The following is a 26,984-nucleotide window of genomic DNA, read 5'->3' on the forward strand; positions in this document are numbered from 1 at the left end:
CAGTTTCAAGGATGTGCATTAGTGTGTAATAAAGGTTTTTATTTTGTTTTGCTTCTCGGGGAGCTAGAAATGAAAAATGCACACATGCATGCAGACACTCACACTCACACAAGGCTAATAAGTGTTTCTTTATCCTCCTGCACTCGGATACATGAACAGCGAGAGGGAAGGAGTGTGAACTGTGTTTGGAACCAGGCCATACTGACCCTGTTTCAGGATTTGGCACAGACTGCGAATGTGTCGCCAAGGAGATCTGGCTCCGAAGTGCACAAGATTACACAAGGGCATGCACTAAATACACTATTATGTCTACACGTGACGTGTTTATTATGGCATTGTCAGGGCGAGGAATGAGGTGTGACCCACTTGTCTTTAGACGGTTTAATAAAGAAAAGTGCACTAGAATATTAAGAAGGAGTATACAGTGCTGTAAGGACTGGTTGGGACTAGGGTTGTGCCGATAGACGATACTATTGTCTATCGACGATAGTCTCGTCTATCGACGATAGTCAGCTATATGGACGATACAGATGTCGCCATTAAAAACCCACGTTTCAAGAAAAGGAATCCCGTGACTTGCCACGGCTGCGCACGGCAAGCTGTGAAAATGCCCTTCATTACCTGTATGGGGCAGTCGTGTTTCAGTCTGAAGTATTGTGTGTCTACTGAAGCCGAAAATGTCTTCTCTCTCCTAGTCACCCATTGACAGCAAGCGACAGAGCTCATAAACATGTCGAGCTCAAACTGTAAATACTGATAAGTATTAATTCTTCATTTTCTTCTCTCCTTCAATGATGATACTTCTTCGACGGCGCTTTCTTCATTCAGTATAATTATTATTAGTAGTACTGCTCCGAATTTATTATTGTGATTTTTCCTTATTATTGTAACGCACCCGCGCGTGTGTGCAAAAAAACTACAATGAGGTATGATATGTTAGCCTAAAACAATTGTTTTATTGTGTTTATGCGCTTTAAATATACACTAAACAATAAACACTGCCTTGTGCAAAGTGAAAGTGAGTTGCGCGTGCAACTTTTTGATCAAAAGGCTGATAAACGCGTGCGCAGATATGAGCAGATTTATCGATAAAACAACAGACATGAAATGAAAAAAAAAAATAACCACAAAAATATGTACTACTCTCTGAATACAACGCGACAGCACGCAGAATCCCTGGGCTTTGACTACTATCGTGTATCGGCGATCTTACAGGCTGACGATAGGACGATATGACAATGGGCATATCGCGCAACCCTAGTTGGGACAGGTGTGTGTTGCTTCCAGAGCCAGTTTTCTGCAAACTGATCAATGCAGTTCAATGTTTTTAATATTTAAAGGATGTTACAGCGGCTGAGATTTATGAATTTAATTCTCTGGTTTGTTCTTTAATCCCAAAATCTAAGATGCTCATTTTTTTTGTCTTGTTGAACGCTTCGAGAAACTTGGACACACTTTCTGGATAGTTCGCTACAGAACTGAGCAAGACGGATGAGCGAAGGCGGAATGATCGACACATGGATCGGCCGATTAAAGCGGCCCGAAACACCGGAATTAAAAGGTGTAGGGGGAACCGTTTAAGGAGGCAATTATCCTGTTCTCCTTCCTTCTTTCTTGCTCGCCGTGTGTCTAACTGATGGGACAATCCAATCTGGGGCGCGAGCCTTTCTAATGAAGGGTTGCTTTACAGAGAATGAGTTTGATTGAGGATTTATCCGATCCTTTATCAAGACTGATTGTTTACCATCGTTCGTGAAAATTGGATTGAAAGAGGTTGCAGTCCATACAGAACCGAGACGAATCACAATGAGCTTGACGCGCGTACTTCCTGAAAACAGATAGATAAGTGAATAAACAATCGAATAGATGTGTAGCCTTTTAAAATTGTACATCAGATCGTTTAATATAATGATTTCATCATTGGTTAATAATTAGAGTTGAACATGAACATGTCCAGCAGCGGGGATACAGCAATAGTGAGTCAGGGTTTTTTTTTTTTTTTTTATAATAATTTAGTATTTTTTAAAATGCAATAGCAGCTGATTAGGATAGTCGGGAAGAGCGAGAGAGTGCGCAGATGGGCTGGCAGTGTCATTGGTGTCATCCCATTCTGCCCACTCACTCTTCACACTCATAAAATCTGGTAAATGGTACTGGGAGCTCCACAGCCAGAACATCCAGACACTCCGACAGGCTGTCACACCGTTTTGGGGGTTCTAGCTGCGACGCTCTGGTGGCGTTTACCAGATCTCTGACAGACTCGTAAACAACAACAGCAGCCGCCGTCTAGCACTCCCACCTCCGTCTTCCCCCGTACGCGCCACCATATGCTGCGCAGGTCTCCTTACACGACTTACCTGACGATGCCAAGTCGCATCGAGTTTGCACGTTACCTCCAAACTGATCAGTATCCTCAAAGTTCATGTACATCGAGCAACAAAAGTCTGAGACTACGGGTTTTTTTTCTGTTTCAAATTGTAAATTAGCAGAAAGTTTTCAAACTAAGAGTTTCTTTTAGTCGAAGTCTTCACATGAGTTCAGGTGAGTCTTAATCGTGGGTTATGGAATCCAGAATCTTTATCAATGTCTTAAAGGTCCCGTATTTAGCCAGATAACAAGTGACCATACTGTACCTCAGATTAGTCATGTTTTATAGCTTAAACCCCATTCAAAGAACATGGATTTCATTATTTATGCATTGTGCAAGGCCTGCATGTGCCATGCGGTAGGCCTGGGTTCGATTCCCAGCCAATGCCCAAACCCCAGCCACTGGATGCAGTGCTCATAACACGCTCAGACAAAATGGGACAGTTGTGTCCGGAAGGACATACTGTAAAACCTGTGCCAAGGGTTAAATGATGATGCAACAACGATTATTACCTGGAGACACAAATGAATATGTAATAATGACTAAAAGATGAATTTTGCGTAATCTTTTTCCTTTAGTGAGGCTCATGTCCCCCTTTCCAGTTATCCCAGCACTTTATGATTGTCTTCAGTAAAAGTCATGGACAGCTCATTAGACTGAAGCTCTATCAGAGAGAAATGCATCACCATTCTACGTTACGGTGCTTTCTGAGGTGAACCTGTGTGTGCTGCGGATCTACTGCCTGTATGAATGATCTTTTGAAATACCCGTGTTTTTAAGTGGCACCGCAGGAGATGCTGAGCTGCACTCGTACTGGTGGACATCAGAAGAAGAACCGGGCCTCTGCTGAGAAGCTGTAGCTTCACTTTTAAGGAGCGCTCGCAGCTCCGTATTGATTTTGAAACGGGAGCGTAGCGAATGCTTATTCCGAACGAGTCAAGCCGGGTATAAGTGCATGAATATTGATACCGAAATGAGTAACCTACTTAGTAGCGATCAATCGGGAGACATCATGGAACGTTTTTATTTAGATCTGTTTATGTCGGCTGCTGCTGATGTGTGCCTCGAAGCAAGGAGCCTTTTGAGGAGCGTGGATCTGAAAAACCTGGACTCGTCAGCGAAGATTGCGCGCAATTCATTGCACCTAGGGCTCTTTTACGCACTCGCTGATGAAGCAAAGTTTGCAGGATGATTTTTTTGTTTTTTCACTTCATTCTGCAGAAGCTCTAGAGGCTGATGTGGGTGAAACTCCAGAAAGATTGTTTTTTTGGAAGAAATGCTCAAACCAGCCAATCAGGACTCTCTGATCTGGACATTTGATTTGAATATTAACTGAAGCTCTTGAATGTAATCACATTCTCACAACCCACTGCAATGCCAACAGAAAACGTTAGGGTTGTGGTGGTGGTTTTTGACTGATCCTGACTTAGAGGAACATTGCTGTGGAGATCTTGTTTTCCATGAGTAAAATGATCTGAGTGTTTTGTGAAAGCGAGAGACGTATAAGGTCATTTAGAGGACCCGGACCACACTGCACATGTATAACTCCAGGGCATGAGCTGATTCTGTCTATCCTATAGCGTTTCTGCCTTATTGACTCATCCAGCTAAATGCATAGCCGTTAGTAACACAATAGCAGCTTAAATGTTTTTTTTTTTTTTTTCCTTGGGAAAGTGATCCTGCACCCTACATTATTAATTCATACTGCTGGTCATTGCAACCTTGGGACCTCTGGAGGGGCACGGGATGGGGAAGGGGGGGGATGGGACAGGAGGGGAAAAATAAGAGAACAGCATTGATGAGACAGGGAGAAGTGGTTGGATTAAAAAAAAAAGGAGGAGGAGGATGAAGATGGGAGAAAAAACGAAAGGATAGTTCGGGTTAGGTTTCTGTCCTTGGGAAAGTGCAGTCTGGGAGATCGATAGAGACGCCAAAGCGAGGAAGATCAGGTGGCAGTGCAGCTTCACCACCTTTCAGCTGAGACACAAACAAGGTCATAGAGTGACCCCTGAGAGGAAGAGAGCGAGAGAGAGAGAGAGCGAGCGACGAAAAAATTGCGAGACGGAGATTGTGCATGTTAATGGAGAGAAATTTAGGAATCGCAGAAAAAGGAGATGGAAAGCTTTGAAAGCTTTGTAGGTGTTGTACAGTAGGCACATCTTCTGCCTCTGGGACCTCAGTTGGTTGGTGTTTTTCAGGAAATCTACAGCGTGCTCGGAATTTCAAAGCCGTCCCATGCACACTCCACGCTCCTTAACACGCTCGTCATTATTTTCTAAGCTGGAAATGAAATGACCACTCGGGGAGGAAAGTTCACGGAAATGTTGGACGGCATGGAGGGAAGAGCGCTGGTTTGAATGCGACTGATAAATTCTTCTCTTTTATTTCGATGGCATGTGCATTTCCCATTACTTATCCTCGTGTACATCTTATTGTATAGGAAACTGCTGATTTTGCAGTAGCAAGGCAATGAAGAAAAAGCATTCAGATCTGAGAGGGAAAGAAAAGAAAAAGAGCTGTCCTCAAATGAGGAGAGGGAAAGAAAAAGACCACAAAGAGTGTAATGGAAGTGTGCCCTGCTTTTTATAACGGTAGAAAACTCACCCATCTGCGCATAGTTACATGGACTCTATTTATAGCAATGAGTTTTTATTTTATTCCTTTTTAAAACTCCAGTACGAGTGAGTGAGGGAGCTTCATTTCTGCACATAGGCGAGTCTGAACTATTTAATATGTCTTTATTTTATATACACACACCATAATGCAGAGGTGCGGAGTGAAGTAAGTTCTGATCTGGTGTGTATGAGTTTTCTTAACATCCAAAATCATGCATTAATTTCCAAGTGCTTCTCCCAAGACTCAGAAAGTCACATGTTGACACTCCAAAGTATATGCAAAGTATATGCTCCTCCAAAGTATATGCTGTATGTACAGTAACAGACATGCAAATGTAACTATACATTTTGATTTCCATACACGTTAAGCGTATATAACGCTTTCACCCAACAATATGGCAAATGCTTTTTTTTCCTGCAAAACCGGGGACCCTGGTTGTCAAAACGTTGCAATCGAAGTTAGTTCGGGAATGTTATAGACATAACCAAATTCAGTTTTAGTTAAAAGTTTGATAAAATGATTTTGGAACAATGTTGGCTACGAGACGATGGAATAAAGTTGAACTAAGACACTGCCGCAAAAACGATATTAATAGTGAGCCCAAGGCCTGAGCGGGAGTCAGATTCCCGTCATTACTGGTTGCTGCAGGGTGTTTAACTCTGGACCACCAAGAAACGCATAATAATGAGTGTCACAAAAAATACCAGACTGGCAAGAAACAGCAGGGGGAAAAAAACAGCTTAATGTGTGAGATCTGTTTTGTGAAAGCAGATGTGATGCGATTTGAACGCTGTGCCGCTGTACAAGTTCCGTATTACAGTAGAGTAATTCAGGAGCTAATTAGGGATAACCCTCACGGTTACAACACTGAGAGATGCGTAACACAAGATGCACTCGCTGTGTGCGGGAAGCTGTTGCATCCGTCTCGATCTTTGATAAGAATTCTGTTCCCTGTTAGGAACTTGATGGACCATTAACGTGGTTTGAAGTTCAGTTGTTTTGAGGTTATATTTGCAGCATTGTTTAAGTTGTTCATTCAAAATGTTACAGCTATATTACGACAACTGATCTATATCTAACTAATGAATATGGAAAAGTACTTTTTTTTTTTAATGAAAGAATTACTACAAAGAATTATAATCATGAATTATAAACTAACCACAACAAAATGAATAAGAACCTATTTCATCTCTAAGACAAGGAAATAACTGATATCTAAAAATAGGTGGTTTCACTGGGAGAGGAGGATCATACTCACAGTGAAAAGCTTGGGATCTTTTAGGAGTGATCACGTTTGCAAGTGATAGGTTTGGCTTGCAAAGCATTGTGGGAAATTCCCAGAGGGTCATGTCAACCTCGGAATGCTCCCAGGCTATGTTTCACCCACGTTGCGATCGGATGGCTCGGGATCGATTCTTCTAGAGTTCCACCAGTGCTGCAGTCAATATTGGTGTCATTATCATCATCATCATCATCATCGTCGTCAGGATGCTCATCCATCCTATATTAGGTTTCATCCTGTTTTGCTTCTATATATACTGTACATTACTGGATATGATCTTCTATATGGTGTCATTGGCTTTACCAGGCTCTTCATCTCATACAGTAGGTCCCTTTTTTAATATCAGAAAGCCTAATGTTTTTACTCATCACTCTTAAAGATCGTTAACACTCCAGGCGTTTGCTTTTGATTCACACACACGAGATATACGGAGCTTTGAGAGTCTTAAACAATTGTGCTCTTGAATAAGAAGTATCATGGGAGTCAAACTTTTAAAACAGTTTTAGATCAGTCCTGAACTCCAAGCCTTTCTTGGTAACTCAAGGACACAGCCTTTTGGACCCTACTGCATATTGCATGTTAGAGATGCGCCGTTTGCCAAATATTAAGAAATGAAGGAAGTACAGTACTATTAAAATATAGATATTTCATAAGGTTATGGAGGGTAACGCCGTTGTTCATTATTTTTCGAGTCAAAGCATTCCTCTTTTGGCTTTTGAACTTCATCCCTTCTCATTTTCCTGTGTTCTTCTTCTCTTTTAGCTTTTTCATTAATATTCTTGACCGTTTTGTCTGTCTTTCAAATGTAAGCTAAAACGTCCCAATCGTTCTGACACAATTAAACTAACATTTAAATGGATTTTCTGTTCATTATGTCCTTACAGGAAAAAAAAAGTGCCAATTGTAATTTTGAGCTTAACGTTCCGAAGTGTTCCACTGTGTGCAGAAAGATGAACTGCTCACCAGCGCTGTTAAAATGCATGTAACCTGATTTGGGCGAATCGAATGACACGGGTACAAACCATCCTGGGAAACATTGATGAAGCAGCGAAATCCGACACCTCTCCGATCGTTCCCGTCCTCCTCTTCTCCTTCATCTCATTGGATTTTTCCCTGATCTGGTTCTGAAGCCGGGTTTGGCTTTTTTCTTTTTTTTTTTCCACTTAATTGCTCAGATTAAGTAAATCGAATCCAAATATGACATTTTGAAGCCGAGGATCCACTTGTCGAGTATTTTAGAAAGCGGTGACTCACTTATTCCTCGGCACACATCAATAAAAAAGCAGGTCTCGTTTATCTAAAGGTTTCATCAGGAGCTTTACGACTAAGCGTTTTTGATTCAGCAAATGCACACGGGTATTAGATTGTCTGCAGCTTTCATCGGATGGCATTTGTGACATTCTGCATGAAGGATGCATTGTATATTAAACATCCCACAGCTTCCCGGGATCTCACGCCGCTCTATTTACATCCTCTTACATCTTAGTAAACGGCTTGGAGTTGATGGTAGGAACATCAGTAACTCCAGGATGTGCTATGCCCTCTTAAGACGGGACGTTCAGCCTGATTTGTACGCCTAATTTGTCCTTTTTGAGAGAAATGATTTTCAATCACTTTTGAAGTGCGTGTCGCTCCGGATGTTTTGAGAGGGTAAACAAATCAGTTTACAGACTCGCAACCGTTCTTCAAACATGCCTGATTTGTACCACGAAAAACATCCGTCCGTCTGAGTCGAATGTATTCAGCTGGAAACCCGGGTAGAGATGTGAATCGTACAAAGACTGTCGATCCGAATCGATTTTATATTTGGGCATTGCAATTTTTTTTACATTTATTTAAATTGTCTCCTTCTGTACCGCACTCCAGCCCAGTAGGTGGCGGTATTGCAACAACCACATGTACACTCAAAAATAGAAGAAAAATTGATGCTTTCGTATTTGCGCAAGATTTTCGCAGGGTTTTAATTTTCTAAAGAAAGGAAAAAACGTTCATATTTTTAAGCCATTAGCCAATTTGGAGCATTTAACATTTAAAATTTTACATAAATTCTATATAAAAAAAAGGGAATCAACTCTGAGTTGTAAAAAAAAGAAAAGCTGTACTGGGGTGATGCTGTACTGGGGTGATGCTGTACTGGGGTGATGCTGGACTGGGGTGATGCTGTACTGGGGTGATGCTGGACTGGGGTGATGCTGTACTGGGGTGATGCTGTACTGTACGCTTCAGCCTTTTCTCCTCACTGGCTGCTGGATGGTGATATAACGTACCTGAGGCATATAAGAGTATGAAAGCATGCATGAGGGTTAGTATATTTCATATTTTGGAAGAGAACCTCCATAGCTATGTCATTCGGTACGATCCGGTGGTCAGCTGACTTTATTTTATAGCCACAAAATGTTGCTGAACCTGAGCGACTGAAGCAACTACAGAGGCTTGTACAGTGGGCACTATGCATGATGGGGCATCACTTTATGTTCGTCTCTTCTTCCCCTGACTCGCTCTGAAGTAGGCTCATTCTAGACCCATCATGACCACATGACCTAAAACCAATCTTTATGCTCCCGATTAAATTTAAATTTAATTCCATTTTGACCAATTATGTGAACATGACTGAAAAAAAATTAATAAAATAAAAAAATAAATCACGTAGGCAAAGGAATAGCGTGGACATAGATGGCTCAGTTTTTATGCTTGTTTTCCGGTCGGTACTACGACCCACATCATCGCTAATTCCAGGTATCAGTCAAATTTACTGATTTACCTTTTTTATTTTTACCTGAAGAAAGGATAACTTTAGTTGTACATGACGTATATCCAAAAATCGAAACACACAGTTTAATGTCTGAAGCCTCCTCCATCCACACACACCGGCAGGACGTCCATATAAGGAGATCACTGTATATCGCTCACTGACCAATGTTGTGTTTCGGGCGCTGTTTAAGGGTTAGGCTGATAATGATCATTTCAGAAAGTGCAAGAAAAGAAAAGAGTCAGAAAGAGTCTAATGTATTTAAACTCCCCATGTCCGATTGTAAGTGGTCACATGCATTAAATTAATCGAAAACCAATTAATTAAATAGCTAGTTTGTTAGTTTACCTGTTTATCCCAGGGAAGTCTGGAGTATAGTTTAATTTAAATCTAAATGTATTATAAACGTATAAACAAGAAAATCTCATATTTGCAAATTTTTTTTTTTTTCCCAATTTTCTCCCTAATTTAGTCGTGGCCAATTCCTCCCCGTCACTAGGGGGCTCCCACATTAAGGCTACTACTACCACTCAGTCGGGAGGGCGAAGACTATCACGTGTTTCCACCGAACGGCGTGACGTCAGCCGACCGCATCTTTTCGAACTGCTTGCTCATGCACCATTAGGGGCGGAGACTCGCACACTTGGAGGACAGCGCTAGCCGCTCCTTTCGCGTGTGCGAGCTCACAGACGCCCCTGATTGGCCGTAGAGCCGTGATTAATGTGGGAGCGCAAGTACCTCTCATCCCTCCCCCCTGAGAGAGCTCAGCCAATCAGCTCTCTCTAGACCTCCGGCTGTGAGAGGAAAACAGCATCACCCGGGGTTCGAACCAGCGATCCGCGGATGATAGGGCGAGCGCTTTACCACTGCGCCACTCGGAGGCCATGTTTGTACATTTTTAAGGCTCTCTGTGGCAAGTATTTTGTTAAAGATTACTGCCCAGAGCTGGTCAGTGTTACACACTCTTACTACAGATCTATGTAAAGTACAAACCGTACAAGTGTAACTGTAACTGCTTGAGTATACGAGTGGCTCATGATGAGCACCAGCGTTTTTTTTGGGAGGATCTCGGGCAGAACCAATACGCACTCAGCGTGGTGTCTTGCCATCTGTTTGAGCGCTTTAACAAAAATGCTTCTGTTTAAAAAATTTTTATTTTTACAATTTTTGAATACAATTGATATCAGCAACAGCTCAAGTGAAAAGCAGAATCAGAAAAATATCGACATAAATCTCAGAGATGCTTAGCACTTTACAGGATGGACAAAAGACTTGTGGAATATTCGACCTTTTGTACATGATCAATACCGCAGATTTGCTTCCACTTAAACTTGGACCTAAAAATTGTGCATCTTGAATATTGACCAGTGAAGAGTTTCCCCCTAAATTTTTTTCAGCTCTATCCTATAAGTAACACTGTCGCCTGTTACGGTGTGTCAGAGTTTGAAACATGGATTTAATAAAGAAGAATAGAAAAAAGGGAATGATGATATTTGGATACGCGTCTTATTATTATCATGGATGTGTTCCAAGTTCATACAGTACTGCATGCAAGCAAGTATGACACAACAGGTTGTACTGTTATAGCACAAAGTGATTGATCGTGCCAAGATTTTATTAACAGCAATAAATAGAAGTAAAAAAAAAAAAAAAAGCACTACCATTCTACTATTAATTGTTGCTCGATCTGTATTAAAATGCGTTATGCAAACACCACAGTCAGAACAGTCTGATCAAATCCGCCTGAGAGAGGTGGTGTGAAACTTTAATAATCGGTTCAGTGGGTAAATATTAGCCATGTGAACACTTCGTCCTTCTTGCTGGAATATATATATTTTTTTTCCTGCGTGCTGTGTGTTTGCAAACATCAGATGTCCGGGAGGTAACTTTTCCCTTTTGTTCCTGATCGGTAGCGACACAGATCGGCTTGGATTTCAAACAGTATCTAGGAAAACACCTGACCAATCATAGGCAAGACTGAGTTGCACAAAGTCAGGCAAAAACTGGAATACACACTTCAGGGAAAGGAAAATAGTATAATGCATGTTATTGTAAAAAATAGTCCTAAGATGCGTATACATTTTTTTTGGTTGACTCAAAATCTACAGTACTGAAACTCGCACATCTGTGTGTTGAGAATCTGCACGAACGCTATCTGGATGAACACTGTCTACAGCAAGGCACTGCACACACACACACACACACACACTTTGAACACTTTTATATCAGGCATACCATAGTAAATCAACCAATAAACAAAAACACACACAAATACGAACAAACCAGTAAACCATGAAGCTGTGTAATAAAAAAGCCTGCGTCAATATATTCTTATTTCCATTGCATTAATTTGATTATTTTTTTTTAATCAGTTACAGTTAATGTTATTGAGGCAATCGTGAAACGTTAGCTTATGAATTGACCAGAAACCCACAACCATGCTGAAGACTTTCACCTGGTGATTTCTGAAACACTCTGACCAGTCAGATTAGACTTTGCGAGTTTTGTCTTTGTGTGTTTTTTTCCCCTCTCTTCACTATGTGGTGCTTGGCCTTTCCTGACATGTGCAACAACAACAGCATGGATGAAATCCTACATGGAAGCAGGTCAGCCGAGCCCTGATCTTTATTTATATACATAAAAATACGGCTTTGAGAGATGTGCTTTTCAATTTTTTTTCCCTTTAAAAAAAAAAAAAGAAAGAAAAAAAAGGAAGCATAACAGTGGCCCTGACCGCTGGTAAAGTAAGTCACTGTTTTGCACTGTTAGTCAACGTTAAAAAGAAGGAAAAAAAAAGAAGAAAAAAATATATATATAAATATATAAACGTGAAACGCTGCACTGTTTGGAAACGTGTCTTACACAGTCGTGTGCTGGAATATTTTTTTAATCTTCTTCATACTATAATTTAATTGTGTGCGTGCGACCACATACCCTGGGTTCATTACCGTCGCCAGTGTTTGCTTGGTGAATAAGGCTGGCACGATCCTCCTGATTAAAGGTCTTATTGGGTCTAGTAAGCGCCAGTTCCTTTACATGTGAAGATCATTTGTTTGTAAGGAAACAACAGCTCATAAGGTGCAGTATGTTTGGAAGCAGCTACAACACGACAGCAGCAGTTAGCACGTTGGAACATTGGTGGTATTATGTTAAAAATGATCCGCACTCCAGTTATATGAAAAGTTCTTAGTGCCACACTGTCCTATCAGTGCTTTCCATCTAAGGCTCCTGTCTGCCCAGTCACTGCTGTGCAGGTGTGAACTTGTTATACTGGTTCGATTTCTAACTATATACTGGTCTGCATTTGCACGCGTTCGCTATCAAGAAGGAGCCGGATGGCCCTCCACGTCCACATGCATGGCTGATGAGAAACGTCCGCACAGTTCTGCCCAAACTGAACTGGCCAAACAAAAAAAAAAATGTTTGTGATTTGTAATGTTGCTGCTTATTGAAAATTGTATGAAAACCATAAATCTCAGAAGTGACTTTTTCGAGTTCCAGCCCAATATAAGCACCTCGCACTTTGAAAAATGCCCATGAAACCTCCCGGTGAGCAGATTTCTCCCCACTCTACGCCTTCTTGCTCTCTCCATTAATTTCTCACCTTGTCTATCTGATCAATGGCGAACAGCTGCGTCCCAAATCCATGGGCAAACAAGCCTGAATAAACACAAAGCCTCTCGTTTTACAGGTTACCTAATCCCATAATCCTTCGCGTGCGTGTCCTAACCTTCCCCCTGCCAACTCCGCGCGCTGCCTGCTCGCCCGAGCGACTCCACGTTCAGGGGTGACCCCGATTATAACAGGGGAGCTTTAATCATGGATAGAGGTCCGCTGAGATTAGAGTCTTTGCTTTGTGCTGTTTGCTGCACTTTCACTTTGTCATGGATGCAGCTGGGAGACGGGCGCGCGCTCTGAAGAGGTTTAAAAGCATTAGGAGGGATGCGACATGGCATGAGGATTTGAACAAGATTGGAACTGATGAAAGTGTGATTACTCTGAGATTATCATGTGGGCGATGGTAAGTTGACTCCCTCTGTTTGACCCGAGCTCTTTTCATTTTAACCTCCTCCCAACCCTGCTCTGTATATCCATATACACACACACACACACACTCATTTCACACTACTCTTCATTCAGTCACCTTTAGCTGTGATTACTGCACAGTGTGATGCCCAGTTAATGTGTAAAAATGATTCCTCGTGCTCCCAGAGGAGGAAAACTCCATAGATGTGATCGCCTGGTCATTCGGTACATTCAGCTCGTCAGCTGACTTCATTTAATTGCCACTAAATGCGGCTGAGCCTCGACCTGAGCAAGTGAAGCAAGTGCACTATGCATGATGGGTGCATCGCATACACAATGTGTGTGTGTGTGTATGGAAAGGCTGTTACTTACATTGTTAAACACCAATAGCTGTCGTTTCTATTCTTGATTTTGTACCACGCGGCTTCATTGCGACAAGGTTGCTTTTGAAACTTAGAACAAATTTAATAAATCAAAGCCTTAGGGCCGCTTCCTGATATTTTTTTAATTTTTTTTTGGTAAATCGCAGTTTTACCTGGAGAGAGTTATTATGTAGAGCAAACTATATATTTGCATGTAGTTGTCTCGTCAGCAGGTTTCCCGGTGGCCCAGGGTTTAGTGCACACTGCTGTCAGTGCCAAGACTGCAACAACACAAACCCCTAGTATTACTATCATCATGAGTGTTACAGGGCTCACTTTCAGTTGGGGGATGCAATGTAAAGTAAAACAAGGATTGCTGTAGTACGGTGGCCGAGAAGTGCAAGACAAAATGACAAAACCGAAAACAAAATAACATCAGAAAACACAACTGCATATCCAGATACACAATTCAATTAAACGACAATTCAGTCAAACCAGAAAGGGTAGGTATACAGTAGTTTGCGAGTGAAATTCTTATTGCTGATTGGATGAAATCAGAATCATTTTTAAAGCCGATTTAACACAACTTAGTTGCCCAAACTAATATATTATCCTTAAATACTGAAATAAATCCCTAAATAAAAAATACATCTAAATGTCCGTGTGGCTGCAGTACTTCCTGTGTATTTTGAGTGACAGGTGTCTCGTCCAATCAGCGATAAGAATTTAAGTTGCGAACTATACCTACCCTTTCTGGTTTAAGCGAATTGTCCTCCTCATTAACACAAGGCTTCCACATTATTTTTTTATCGTTATTGACCTTCACTGTGTTTTGCCGGCACGGATCTGTGCCACACAGGGGCTTTAAAATCGTATTTAAACCTCTGTCCATGAACAAGGACAAACAAATCATTTGATGCCGAAAAATTTCGCCTGAAATTAGTCCCTGCACACGAACCCCTCCTCGGAACACCCTCCGGAAATCACTGTCACAAGTTGCCGCTATCAGCTGAACAAAGGCATCGGTCACGTGATAACACGTGATCTGTGCAAAGTGGAGTGACGTCCTTTGCCGATTGGTTTCATCCGAACAAATCTGTGGCGAACAGAGTGCTAAACCTTATGAGCGATGAGGCGGTGTCTTACTTTAGCACAAGTGTGCAGTGCAGGAAAAAACGGATGTCTTGGGATAGATTTATTGTAAAAACAACTTCCAAGAGGCCAAGAACCAAAAAAGAGAAAAAACCCCTGAAGCAGAATTACCCCATGTTGTTATTATTATTAGAAATATACATGAACAATAACATGTACACGTAAAACATTAAGTGTTCGCTCTCCCCATTTTTTTTTCTCCATATTTAGGGGCCAGGGGTAGCTCAGTGGTTAAGGCATTGGACTACGGTTCGGAAGATCCCAGGTTCAACCACCAAGTTGCCACTGTTGGGCCCTTGAGCGCGGCCCTTAACCCTCAACTGCTCAGATGTATAATGAGATAAAAATATAAGTCGCTCTGGATAAGAGCGTCTGCTAAATGTAAATATAGTGGTGTATCATTTTGTATAATTAAGGTTTTTCATACTTTCTTTTATACTTGTAAACAAAATAAACCGAAAGTTGAATGCACATAGTTTATCGTGATGGAGAACGGATTAATTCTATGTACATGTATTTACATGTTTACGTGTACTATGGGAAAAAAAACTAAATCGACCACATGTACAGTCAACAATAAGACCAAATCACGGTCACGTTCAGAACTTAGGAACGAATAATGCTCGTAAACCAAGGTTCCACTGTACCAATAGCGTCCCAATATGTATAACGTTGCCAAATTAATGTTATTACAACATTTTGACTCGCAAAACTCACTACAGCAACTTTACTTCGGTGTCATTCCTAAAAACTCCAAGCATTTTATAGTCGCTGATTTTTATGATGTCCATAAAGTGTTATTTATTGTTAAGGCTAAGCTTGTACTTCAGGAACGTTCGCTTTTGCGTCCGTCTTGGAAACGACCTAATCTGTGTAAGAAACTAATTTGAATAGCTGGCAGGATCACGATCATTCCTCTTCCACTAAAAAGCACCACAAATACATTTGAAAACAATCTTGACGAAAAGTTTTTTGCACATTTCTTTAAGAACTTGCCGGCACCGATCGAAAGCAACTCCGACAGACAGCTTCCTTCTCGTAAATCTTCCTCTCTGCATGCACGGCACATCACTTATCATTTCTCCTCAGCCTCCGACGCTCTGCCCGCCCGTACACTGTTTAATTTTCTGCTTTAAAATTAACCGGCAACAGCTTATCAGAGTCTTGTTGTCTCGTTTGCTGTTTGCTCTAGTAGTTTCCATCAGTTTGGCGGAGACGCAAACTTTTAAACACCTTGGTAATTAGCTTTTCAGAGCAGGATGTAGTGTAGTCACTCAGTTGTGACTCACCTCTCCGAGGAAGGAGTAATTGCGCCGGGGGAGGGGAGCTCAACGCCGAGACTTCAAGGTCTTACCGGGGTTTTATTCCTGTTAATATGTTTGTCATGTTTTAAGTGATAATTGAGAAAATCTTGATAATTAATTTTTTTGATGTGGCTGGAATAAAGAAGCTATTTAGTAACGAGTGTTTAAAGGACAGTGATTGTATATTTCAGTGTAGCACTGGAGCGATGCGATGCAACAGGGGATTACATCACTTCTGACCAAAGGAATCAAGGAACAGAAACGGAATGCAATCAAGATTCTGCTTTTCAGTGTGACGTGTTGTCCTTGTGTCCCAGTGAATCCTGTATATGTCATAGAAGAATAAGACTTAGGGATAAGAAACACCAGGGGGAAACCGATACAATATTATCACGATACTTGGGTACCAATTCGATAGGCACTGGTGGCTCAGTGGTAGGTGTTTCCTCTGCCATGCGGAAGGCCCGGGTTCGATTCTCCGGATAAAATGTGAGGGTTGCGTCAGAAAAGGCATCCGGCGTAGAACCTGAGCCAAGTGAGCAGCCGAAAGACCAACAACACTTGGGTACAGATTTAATCTGTACTGCGATCGTATTGGAATGTAAGATTCATTTTAAGATTTTATTACAATTCTTGCTGTGCCTCCTGCTATGGTGTGAATGGTTTAGAGTGTTGGATTATAGAAGGACTGCAACATTTTACCACCATAATTACATTTTGTTTTTGGAGATACATCACTGAACCTTGTGCGAATGAAAGGAACCTAAGGGGAACAGTAAGGCTACAGGGAGCAGAGGGAAAGAGGGTGCAGGACTTTAAATACTTAGGGTCAACGGTGAAGAGGCGGGTACAGGCAGGTTGGAACAAGTGGATAAAAGTGTCAGGTGTGTTATGTGACAAAAGAGTATCAGCGAGAGTGAAAGGAAAGGTGTACAGGACAGTGGTGAGACCAGCGATGCTCCACGGCTTAGAGACAGCAGCACTGAAGAAAAGACAGGAGGCAGAGTTGTAAGGAGGAAAGCTGAAGGTGTTGAGGTTCTTCTTAGGAGTGACAAGGATGGATAGGATCAAAGGGACAACCCACGTTAGATGTTTTGGAGATAAAGTCAAGGAGGCCAGATTGAGGTGGTTTGGACATGTTCAGAGGAGAGATTGTAAATATATCGGTAGAAGGATGCTGAGGTTGGAACTGCCAGGCAGGAGGTCTAGAGGAAGACCAAAGAGAAAGACCAAAGAGGAAGACTGAACTATTATTTTCCTCAATCTCTAATAACGCCAGTCAGTAACACCTGGTGACTACTTTCAGTACTGACTAATTAAAAAGCACCAATAGCTAAGTATCTGGCTTGCATGAAATTCCTCATATTTTTCCTTTTCTTCTTGTGTCGTTTTCTTTAGGTCAGGTGGACCAAGACAGCAGGAAGCGCTTCAGACAAATTCCAAGACACTCCGATCTTCAATGAAACCCTGCGCATCGACAACATCCAGAGGGTGCAGGGAGGCCGCTACTACTGCAAGGCCGAAAACGGGGTTGGGGTGGCTGCTATCAAGTCCATCCGGGTAGATGTGCAATGTAAGTGCTAGGACCATGATCCCTCCACTTCCCATCATTCCATGCGTCTCCATGGAACGAGTGCAGAACGGAATGAGCTCTCCAGGAGTATGTTTATCCCGAGGAAGTGAAGAGGGTAGCGGGTTGCGTTCAGCATTACGCGATTTTGTTGTGACTAATTAACGTTGTAATAGACATCCTCCTTTTGCGATAGTGTGCACAGATGGGATGAGAAATACTCCTGGAAAGTCACAAAGAGTGGGCAAAGTGGGAGGATCGTCTTTGTTGGTGTTGGTTCAGGCAGAGTTGCCCCATTTTGTGTGTATGTACGTATATATGTATGCATGTATGGAGCGGGGGGGGCAATCTGCCGTGCTGCCCGTCATCTTTGACCTACTGTCCCATTGAGCCAGGGGTCAGGTCAGAGGTCACAGCCACTACATGCACAATGAACTGACATAAGAATCACCAATGAGACACACTCTTTAGCAAAGGCTGTATGAAATGTAGGAAACTGGTAACCGCTCGTTTAGTCGCTCGTATCACATCCTTATGCCAAAAAAAGATATTATACAAAACATGAAGACGACGCCGATTAGACAGACACTGTCCCCTTTTCCTTCCACACGCCGGGATCCTCCCGATGGGCGGACGTGTGCGCACAGATGGCAGCGCAATCAAGAGACGGAGGGAATGTGACAGGGACTACCATGGCTTTTTAGTTTGGCATTACAGGGAGCCCTTCCCCACTCTGTCCTGCCCCACGGGCTCCCCCGGGGGCGCGGGGTAATTGCGGAGCAGATAAACAGGAGCACGCTGACAGCGGCGCTGAGAGTAAACACTCCTGACACGCAATGCTTGTTTAATTTTACCCCGCCGGCTCCCCTCAGCTCCAAGGGTGACTGTGGCACCAAGGCACCGGCAATTAGAGTCAGCCAGGGCAAAGCAGCAAGGCACGGCTTCTCTCTACAGCACACACACACACACACACACACACATACATATACCGTCCTGCTTTAGTCTCCTGCCCTTTATTGGATGAGACACAGAGGGCGGGGTGAAGGAGAAGAACGAGTCGGAGAGTGTCGAGGGGGAAGAAGCAAGCAAGCAAATAAAAAGGATTCGCTAATGAATTAGTACTGACAGACAGCATAACCTTTTTTTTTTTTTTTTCCTTTCTTTCCCCAGCAAGCATAGACAGATCGCCAGACACAATACAAGAACGAGACAGAGACGCACTCCAATAAAACAGCATGACCTATAAGGAAGGAACATTTCATGAACGCTTGCTCCTTAAGACTTTAAGCACCGGGAGGTTTCGCTCCGTTTTTTTTTTTTGCAGCTGAATAAGTCACGTTGACCCGAGCACCGTTTTCTCGTCTCTCGGAACACTCGGTGCGATAGTAGAGTAGATTAATAGGAGCTACAAGAGGAAAGAAAACTCTTGACCCTCTGTCTTTCAGGCATTCATGCTGCCTGTATCATAATGTCAGTGCATTTGTCTGCCTTCGTTTTCTTTTTTTCTTTTTCTCCGTCGCTCAATGAGAGAGAGTTGTCTCGATGTGATCCGCCAGCATGTTTTTGTTTTACGTACAATTGCTGCTTTCGCAGGCTTAACATGAAAACCTGCGGAGAATTATAATGAGAGGTGGAGTGGAAGCCGGGGAGGGAGAAGGATCGACACACACACACACACACACACACACACACACAGAAGGAGAGACAGGGCGCAGAAGTGTTTAAGTGAAACGACATCAATGTGAAAACCTGTAAACACCCTTATTTTGATCAAAACACATCTGACAACTCATTACCCTTTTAAATTCCCTCACATTTACTCAGCCAGCACACACACACACACACACACACCATTTAAACTCGTTTTGTCATCAGCACTCTTTCAACGCTTCCGCAGTCTAAACCCTGCAATTCCATTTCATACACACAAGCTAACATTTAAACATACAGTTCTCATATGAACTGTACACACACACACACACACACAGAGATGTGGTTAGGTGTGCATGTGGATCGGCCTGACTGTGATCCAGGCACTCTGGCCAGTGAGACAGTAGGTGACTGAGTGCTGGAGATGCAGCATGCCTCTACAATAGGGATGGACTTGGTTCAGAAACCTCCAATGCACCCTCTGACCCACAATCCCCCCCCCCCCCCCCCCACATTATACTCAAAGCCAACCCCACTCAGGTAAGGATGCTTTTCTCTCCTGATAAAGATAAAGGATCTGGATTATTGTCAGTTTGTTATTCCTTTAATGAAGCTTTGGTTGGCTTCGGTGCAGGAGCTGACTCCGCCCAATCCATAAATGGGCGTATGGGTGTATTGAATGGAGCCTGGATGTTGATTCGTCATGCTGTTTATTTATCTCAGTAACCAAAAGCTTTCTAGCTTAGCTTTAGCTTAGATAAAATGCTGAACGTTAATTTACAGTATATGCTAACTGTGGCTGTCCGTATTAACGCACTTATGCACGTGATTTAATCTAGAAATTTTAAGGCATTAATATATATATATATATATATATATATATATATATATATATATATATATATATATATTATTTTTTATTTAATCATGCAAACAATTTTGACCCCAGTGGCTTCCTATACTTGCAGTGCGGTTACCCGGCCGTACGTGAGAATGGCACGTTTAACACGGATAATAAGATGCCTGAGGAAACATCACCAGCTGGACTCAACAGCAAGTTTCATTATAAAAAGCTTCTCGATGGAAATTTGGATAAAACCAAAATTTTGTGCTTGAGCCGCATTCAAGGGGAACCATTTTTACAAGAATATATTAGATGTAACACGTGGGAGTGGTGGCTCTGGTGGCTCGGTTGTTGATTTTTTTATTTTTATTTTTTTATGTTCTGGGATCCGGGTTCAAGCCCCTTTAAGTTAAAAAACATCTAACATGTGGCTCTATGGATATTGACTCACTTTGGGAACCTAGTGGTCATTAAAGGAACTGCACATTTTGCCACTTTTGCATTGGACTCATTTTTCAAAACTGAAGGTTGCCATTTGGTTAGGAAGCAAGCCACTGTGCATAAGTAATGACCTTCCTTGAGCTACAACATAGACCTGAAATGGACTTAATTGGGGGTGATCTGTTAAGCATCTTCAAAAAAATGTCGGTGAATCTTCTCCAGGGCTGTAATTTGTATTTTTAAAGCTGTAAAGGAGGTAATGTTTAATGTGTTCACGGTTTGAGATTTGACAAACTCTGATATCCTCAAGGAGCAGGTAGCCTGCGTTCACACTGATCACATGGTGCAGACAGATAAACTCCATTCAGCTGTTTGTCACATCTGATGAAAGTTAGATGTCCTATGACCATGTCGTTTTAGCTGTGTGTGTGTGTGTTTTTCCAAATAACGTTATATTGTCTTCAGTAGTAATGGATATTCTCCATAATAAAATATAATCCTGATTTAAACATTAAACAGGGAAAGATTACTTATTATGCTCCATATATAAATGGTATATAAATGCTATATACAGTAGTGTATAGTATAATGCTTAAACAGAATTCTTTTCATATTTAACGCTTATGTAAAAAGAGTATGTAGCCTATAAAGTGTGCTATTTCATTTATTGATTTTGTTCTCTTTTTTTTGTAGCGCTTGAAGTGTTTTTAAACTTAAAAATATCTATAAAAACACACCTAATAGAAGTCGTATTTCATAGAGAAACCTTCAGGCAGGGTGGTAACGCAGTACATAACAGCACTGCCCTAATATTTGGTAGTCTGATATCTGATGCGTATTTATGTATCAGGATCACGCATGGGCTACCCGAGTGTGTGCTCCCGTACAATATCGGGATGCAGCTTGTTCGCTGAGTGTCTGCATATTTTAATCCTAATGGCATTACAGGTGGCGATAAACAGCATGCAGTTTTAATAAGCTCACTCGGGGCAAAAACATATATCTTACTGAGAGATTTAGATACATCACAGGAGAAGAAGTGGAAGAAAGCAGAAATCCAGCAGGTAAAAGTTGTTTTAACAATGCGATGATATCCGTAATGATCATGCCTCAGGTGATCTGTGGGATGAGAGCATGAGTTTTTTCAGGACCAGTCGAAATGTCTCACGTCAGTATCCGTGCATTGTGCAAATGCTAGACCATTTTCAAAGGGAATCCTCTATTTATTTATTTATTTATTTATTTATTTATGTTTAAACCAATCATCTCAAAATGGATTAACATCCTTATGATGACATCATTAACAGCTGAGGAAAGATGAAAGCTCGATTGGCTATATTTAGTGTGCTGGAATCAATAGATATAGATAATGCCTGCCAGGTTTCCAGTGAGACATTGAATTTTTTTTTTCTTCCTCCAACTGAAAGCTTGATTGGCTATATTTGGTGAGCCAGAATCAATAAGATAATGGGTGCCAATTTTTCAGTGAATTATGGAAGCATGCGTTGCATTTTAATACCACCTAATATAGTACACGTATATCCTAGCTTCTCCAGAATGAGAAGTTGAAAGGACATTAGACACAAGGACTTTTTTTTTTTTTTTTTTTTTAAAGATGGAAATTTACACTATAGGTTCGTTGCCTTTGTAATCATAAAGACCTGTCTTGTGCTCATTCCAGGTTTCTTATTACTAATACATAGATCAGCCATGACTTTAACATTTAAACTCCCTAGGAGTTTGGTTCGCCTTGTGCCACCGGGGAAGCTTTGGCCTCTCGCAGCGTTGGATTGCAGGGCGTCTGGAGGTTTGCTGTAGTGTCCAGGACCAGGATGTTGGCAGCAGATCCTTTGGGTGCTGGTGCCTTTTTTGTTCAACGTGTCCCATGGGTTGTTGATCTGCTTGGGATTTGGGGAGTTTGGATGCCGGGTTGGCAGCCTTGGACTCTTTGTCTGCTAGTCCCCGTGTGAGGCGGGCTGTAGTGCACTGGGTGTTCTGTTGCATTTCTGCCACGGCCAGCATTGACTTTTATTCAGTAATTTATGCTGCATTGAATTTCCTGTTTGGATCGGACTGGGCGGCCTAGCCATTGATTGATTGGGTGATCCATGGGTGCCTATGATCCTGTCACTAATTTGCTGGTGTATAGTTTATAGTGATCAATGTTATTCACGTCTGCTAGTGTTAATTTTATGGCTGATCAATGTACGCTCTTACTGTTAATGTTTTAAGACATGATTTATACCACATTTTGAGTTTGATACCTTGCAGGAATTCTTTCTTTTGTCTTAGCCAGTTCTTTTCTTCCACTTTGTGCATCTGTCTCGTTTTCTACGCATCCAAACCCACATCTGGATATTTATAACGCTGCCTTTCAACACCACATTGTACCCATGAAATATTAGTTAGATCGAATCAAAGGCTTTTCAGACAAAGCTTCTTGTCTGTTGCAAGGTAAGACCCGATACAGGTTCATGTACTTAGCGCATTGATTAGGAGTAGAGATGAATCAAGTTACACAGAAAGCAGCAGCATGACTCGCATGCCAGAGAGGGAGCTTTTGTGTTTGTCTACAATGTTGCCCTGGTGCCCAAGATCAAACATATTCAATTCCTTTTGTAAATCAAGATCATCTACACACAGAGGCGGCCATTGAAGTCCATTGATTAGCAGCGGCCCTCGTAACCTGTTTCAGCTACCAATAAGGACATGTTTACCTTCTTATTTTCATCAAAGACCATATGTGGAGCTGGAGAAAAAGTATGGGAGTGGGTCGAAGCTTAGCATGCTTGGGCCTGGTTAATACTTGGATAGGAGACCACCTGGGAATACCAGGTGCTGTAAGTTCCTGGGGCAGCGGTACTGGTGGTTTAAGCCCCAGCTTCACAAGCTGCTAATGTTTAGCTCCTGAGCAAGGCCCTTAACCTGGTCTGCTCCGGGGGCGCTGTATCATTTGATTTGCTCTGACCCCAGTTTCCTACCAAATTGGGATATGCGAAGAAAATTATTTAGCTGTGCAGTATATGTGATAAATAAGTTCTTAACAATACTGCCAGGTGAACTAAACAACAGTGATCACCAACTATACACCAACAAACTGGAAACAGGACCACGGCCACTCCAGGCTCATCCATGCCCACAGAGACCAAAGGACAGCCTGTTTGGTCCAATCCTACAGAATATCCAATGTAGCACAAATGGAAAAGCAAAAAAGCCAGCAGGGTAAGAGCCTGAGACTGCTGCCCTGGCCTTCAAACTCTCCTGATCCCATTCCATTAAAGCACCAATGGTATGTGCCTAAAATAATTTACCGATTCACAGAGGCTACAACCCAGTGCACTCAAAGAATCTGCTGCCAATGCGTCAGTGCCCGGCAACACAGCACACCCCGAGACCTTGTGGAGCCACATCCCCAGTGGAAGAAGGGGAACCCTAAACCATGGTGGTTTTAATGTTTTGACTGATTGTTGTACTTGGATTTGACATTGTATTTGTATATAGATTCTTGAAATGGTTTCCTACTTTCATGATCAGGTGCATTTTGTGTATGGTTAAGTATAAAAACAAATTATTTTGTCAGCAATGGGGTTCTTTTAAAGGGGTTAAATTTTACCAGCCAGTGATCACAAAATCCTTTTTTATACAATGTTACAGTAATAAAAAATTACAAACCCATTTTTAACTTAAATATGATGTATGCAGTGGGACATTAAGCAAAAAGTGTATTGATATTTTATGTGGTGTTGGTCTTTCAGCTGCTCCCTGCAAGGGGAATATCCGGTCCCCACCATCTTGGCACAGGTTTTACGCCGGATGCCTTTTCTGACGCAACCCTCCCATTTTAATCGGGCTTGGGACCGGCACTGCATCCAGTGGCTGGGGGGTTTGGGTACCGGCTGAGAATCAAACCCGGGCAACATGTATCCGGTGTGTCCTGGCCTAGAGATTATAGGGAGCTTAAGCTTTGCTTTTAAGAATAGGCAGGTCCGCTGAAGTCCTTGGGACGCATAGGGTTTGGATTTTGGGATCAGAAGCAGTCATGCATGTTTTTTGCATGTTTATCAATAATACTAACAAGGCTTTAGGTGTGCGAGATTAATTGAATGATGCTGTGAGGGTTTAGGGTTGGCGTGCTCTGGCTGTTAGTGGGTTAGTCCGATGATACTGGGAAGGAAAGCCGAGTCGCGTAGAGGAGAGGTGAGTGCATCTCAAAGGACATGGCGCGCCAGCAGTGCCCACAATGAGCCCCTTGTGCCGGGCACAGAGCAGATGCACTGGGGGAGAATGAGAATGAACTGGAGATCAGTCAGGAGCTTAACAAGAGCGCACACACATTCACACATTCAAGGACAGCAAACAAGCGCACAATATTAGAACCTTGAGAACTAATTGGCAGACCCGAAACCATGAAAGATTTTTGGATGTTTGTGTTCTAATGTTGCGTCTGTCTTTGTTTTTGACCATCAAAGTCTGAAAACCATACAGCGTTTAGTTCTGAAGAATATTGGAGGAAAGCAAGGTAGTTTAGCGCAGAAAGAAAAAAAAATCCTTGATAACATGTAGATCAAAAGGAAAGAGAGAGAGACTGGTGAGAGGCTGTGCTTTAGGTAATAATTAGTGGAGAGACAGGAGGCGTGGCAGGCCGTGTGTCTGGCTACCCTGATACTCTTACAATTTGGATTATGTTTTAAAGGTGACACTTCGATTTGGAACCTACAGTACTAAAATGTAATTTACTGCGCATATTTATAGTGCATGGATGGTTTTCAAACACTGATTTTTTAAAATTTAATTTATACCTCTTTGCTAATTAGAAAAGTCCAAATTATGGCACTAAATCAATCAGCTTAACCTTTGAGGCAAGTCGAAAGAGACAGCGTTTTATATTTATAATTTATGCATTTCTGATCTATACATATAATAAAACCGTAAAATTCGGCGTGTGTGTGTGCATTAAATATATTCCCGGAAAAATAATTTGGGGAAACGTGAGATGAATGATAGAACACATAAAGACGGTTATAGGAAATTCTCGTCTGTTTGTTTGTTCATGCATCATGTAAAAACTACCGAACGAATTTTAATAGGGTTTTCACAGGTGTTTTTGGCTGAGCTTGAGGTAACATATAGGTTCTGTTTCATCGCAGTCGACCCACGGGAAGAGAAGATATGCTACTTTGACATTTATATTATAAAAAAAAAAAATCAGCCTTGAAAAAATCTCCAAATTCAACAGATGGCGCTGTACATTTAATACGCGCTTATGAGTAAGCAATTAAAATCTGCTTAATAAACTCACACCTTCATTCCATGCACTTTACTGTAACACGTAAAAATGTTACTTCATTCCAAAATTTAACAGATGCCGCTGTACATTTTTTTAAAAACGTGCTTATGAGTGTGTAATTAAATCCCGCGTGAATGAAGTCACAGGCACATCTAGTCATTAATAAAGCTAAATGTTGGGAGTGATATTGAGAAGATAGCTCATCTCATTTTCAAATACTGTAGTCACAGTTTCCTGCAAAAATTTTGGCACTCTTCATATAAATGAAAGCTTGCAGATCTTGCTCTTAAAAGATATGATGACCTGTAATCTCAGTACTGGAGATTCCCATCAGTTCCTAGGGAGCTTTTTCTCGCCACCGTCACCCGCGACGTCATTTTGATTCATCCACATTTTCTTACACTTCATACATATTGCCATATTCTCTTTTCAATTCAAATCGTTTGACCATTCGTTTGACCATGAATGCAAGATTAGCATTTTGTAATTAACATTACATTCGCCTACGACTAACCTGCGGAAAGCCTGCATCATCATCGGCGGACTCCTTTTTGCTACTGTTGGTATGACTGAGGCTGGGGTTCACCCACACCGAAATAGTGCCAGCTGTTGTCCACAAGCTGTCAATCACGGTGCATCCCGCTGCTTTTAAGTTTATTCCGTGTATCCTCAAATGTTTCATTAGATTCGACGTGTTTTCCTCTTTTTTTTTCTTGCTGTAAAACATTTGCTGGTGTCGGAATCCTTTCTTGTGAAATATAGCCACACTTTCGACTGTTTAGTTTTAGGCATTTTAACGCAAGTTTAATCACCTGCTGCCGTCAAAGCGAGTGTAACGTTAGTTGCTGCATTCACGCGCATCCTGGATGGTCTCTCATTTCCTGATGATTCGTGCTTTTAACTTTTTTATTTAATCTAATAAACTTTCAATCTACAAAAATATATGAATCCAGAAAACAAATATTTCAATCGACAGTTCAGGCATTTAAGTGGCACTGAAATGACGCAGCTAAATTCGCGTACATACCGGCTTTATAGGTACCGGTGCCGTATTGGCACCGGTTTTCGGTACCCGACCCTAGTTGTGTGTTCTAAACCCCAGAAGATTATCTATTCCTGAAATACTTAAACCAACCCAACAACTATGCCAAAGTTCCTGAGATCACACTGAGACATCTCTCGTCTCTTGACATCACTCTATGGATCATGCTGATTGGATAATTGCGTGAATGTCCAGACGTTTTCCTGCATGTTGCCGATAATTCAGGAGGTTAATTTTCCCACCATATACAGTATGCAGATTTGATGGGTAGAAAAGTTGAGAGAGTTTCGA

At 41.8% G+C, this 26,984-nt stretch overlaps 1 protein-coding gene across 2 annotated transcripts in view; it reads left to right on the forward strand.

Annotated features, from left to right (window-relative positions):
- The window catches only part of LOC128528989 (MAM domain-containing glycosylphosphatidylinositol anchor protein 1), a 200,069-nt gene that overhangs the window by 57,762 nt on the left and 115,323 nt on the right, over nucleotides 1-26,984 (forward strand). For both annotated transcript variants that reach the window (XM_053502259.1, XM_053502260.1), the window contains one exon: nucleotides 17,258-17,432. In XM_053502259.1, coding sequence (XP_053358234.1) covers nucleotides 17,258-17,432 — 175 coding nt within the window. The remainder of the gene's footprint in view (nucleotides 1-17,257; nucleotides 17,433-26,984) is intronic.

The sequence above is a fragment of the Clarias gariepinus genome, chromosome 8 (genome assembly GCF_024256425.1).
Source record: "Clarias gariepinus isolate MV-2021 ecotype Netherlands chromosome 8, CGAR_prim_01v2, whole genome shotgun sequence".
Lineage (NCBI taxonomy): Eukaryota > Metazoa > Chordata > Actinopteri > Siluriformes > Clariidae > Clarias > Clarias gariepinus.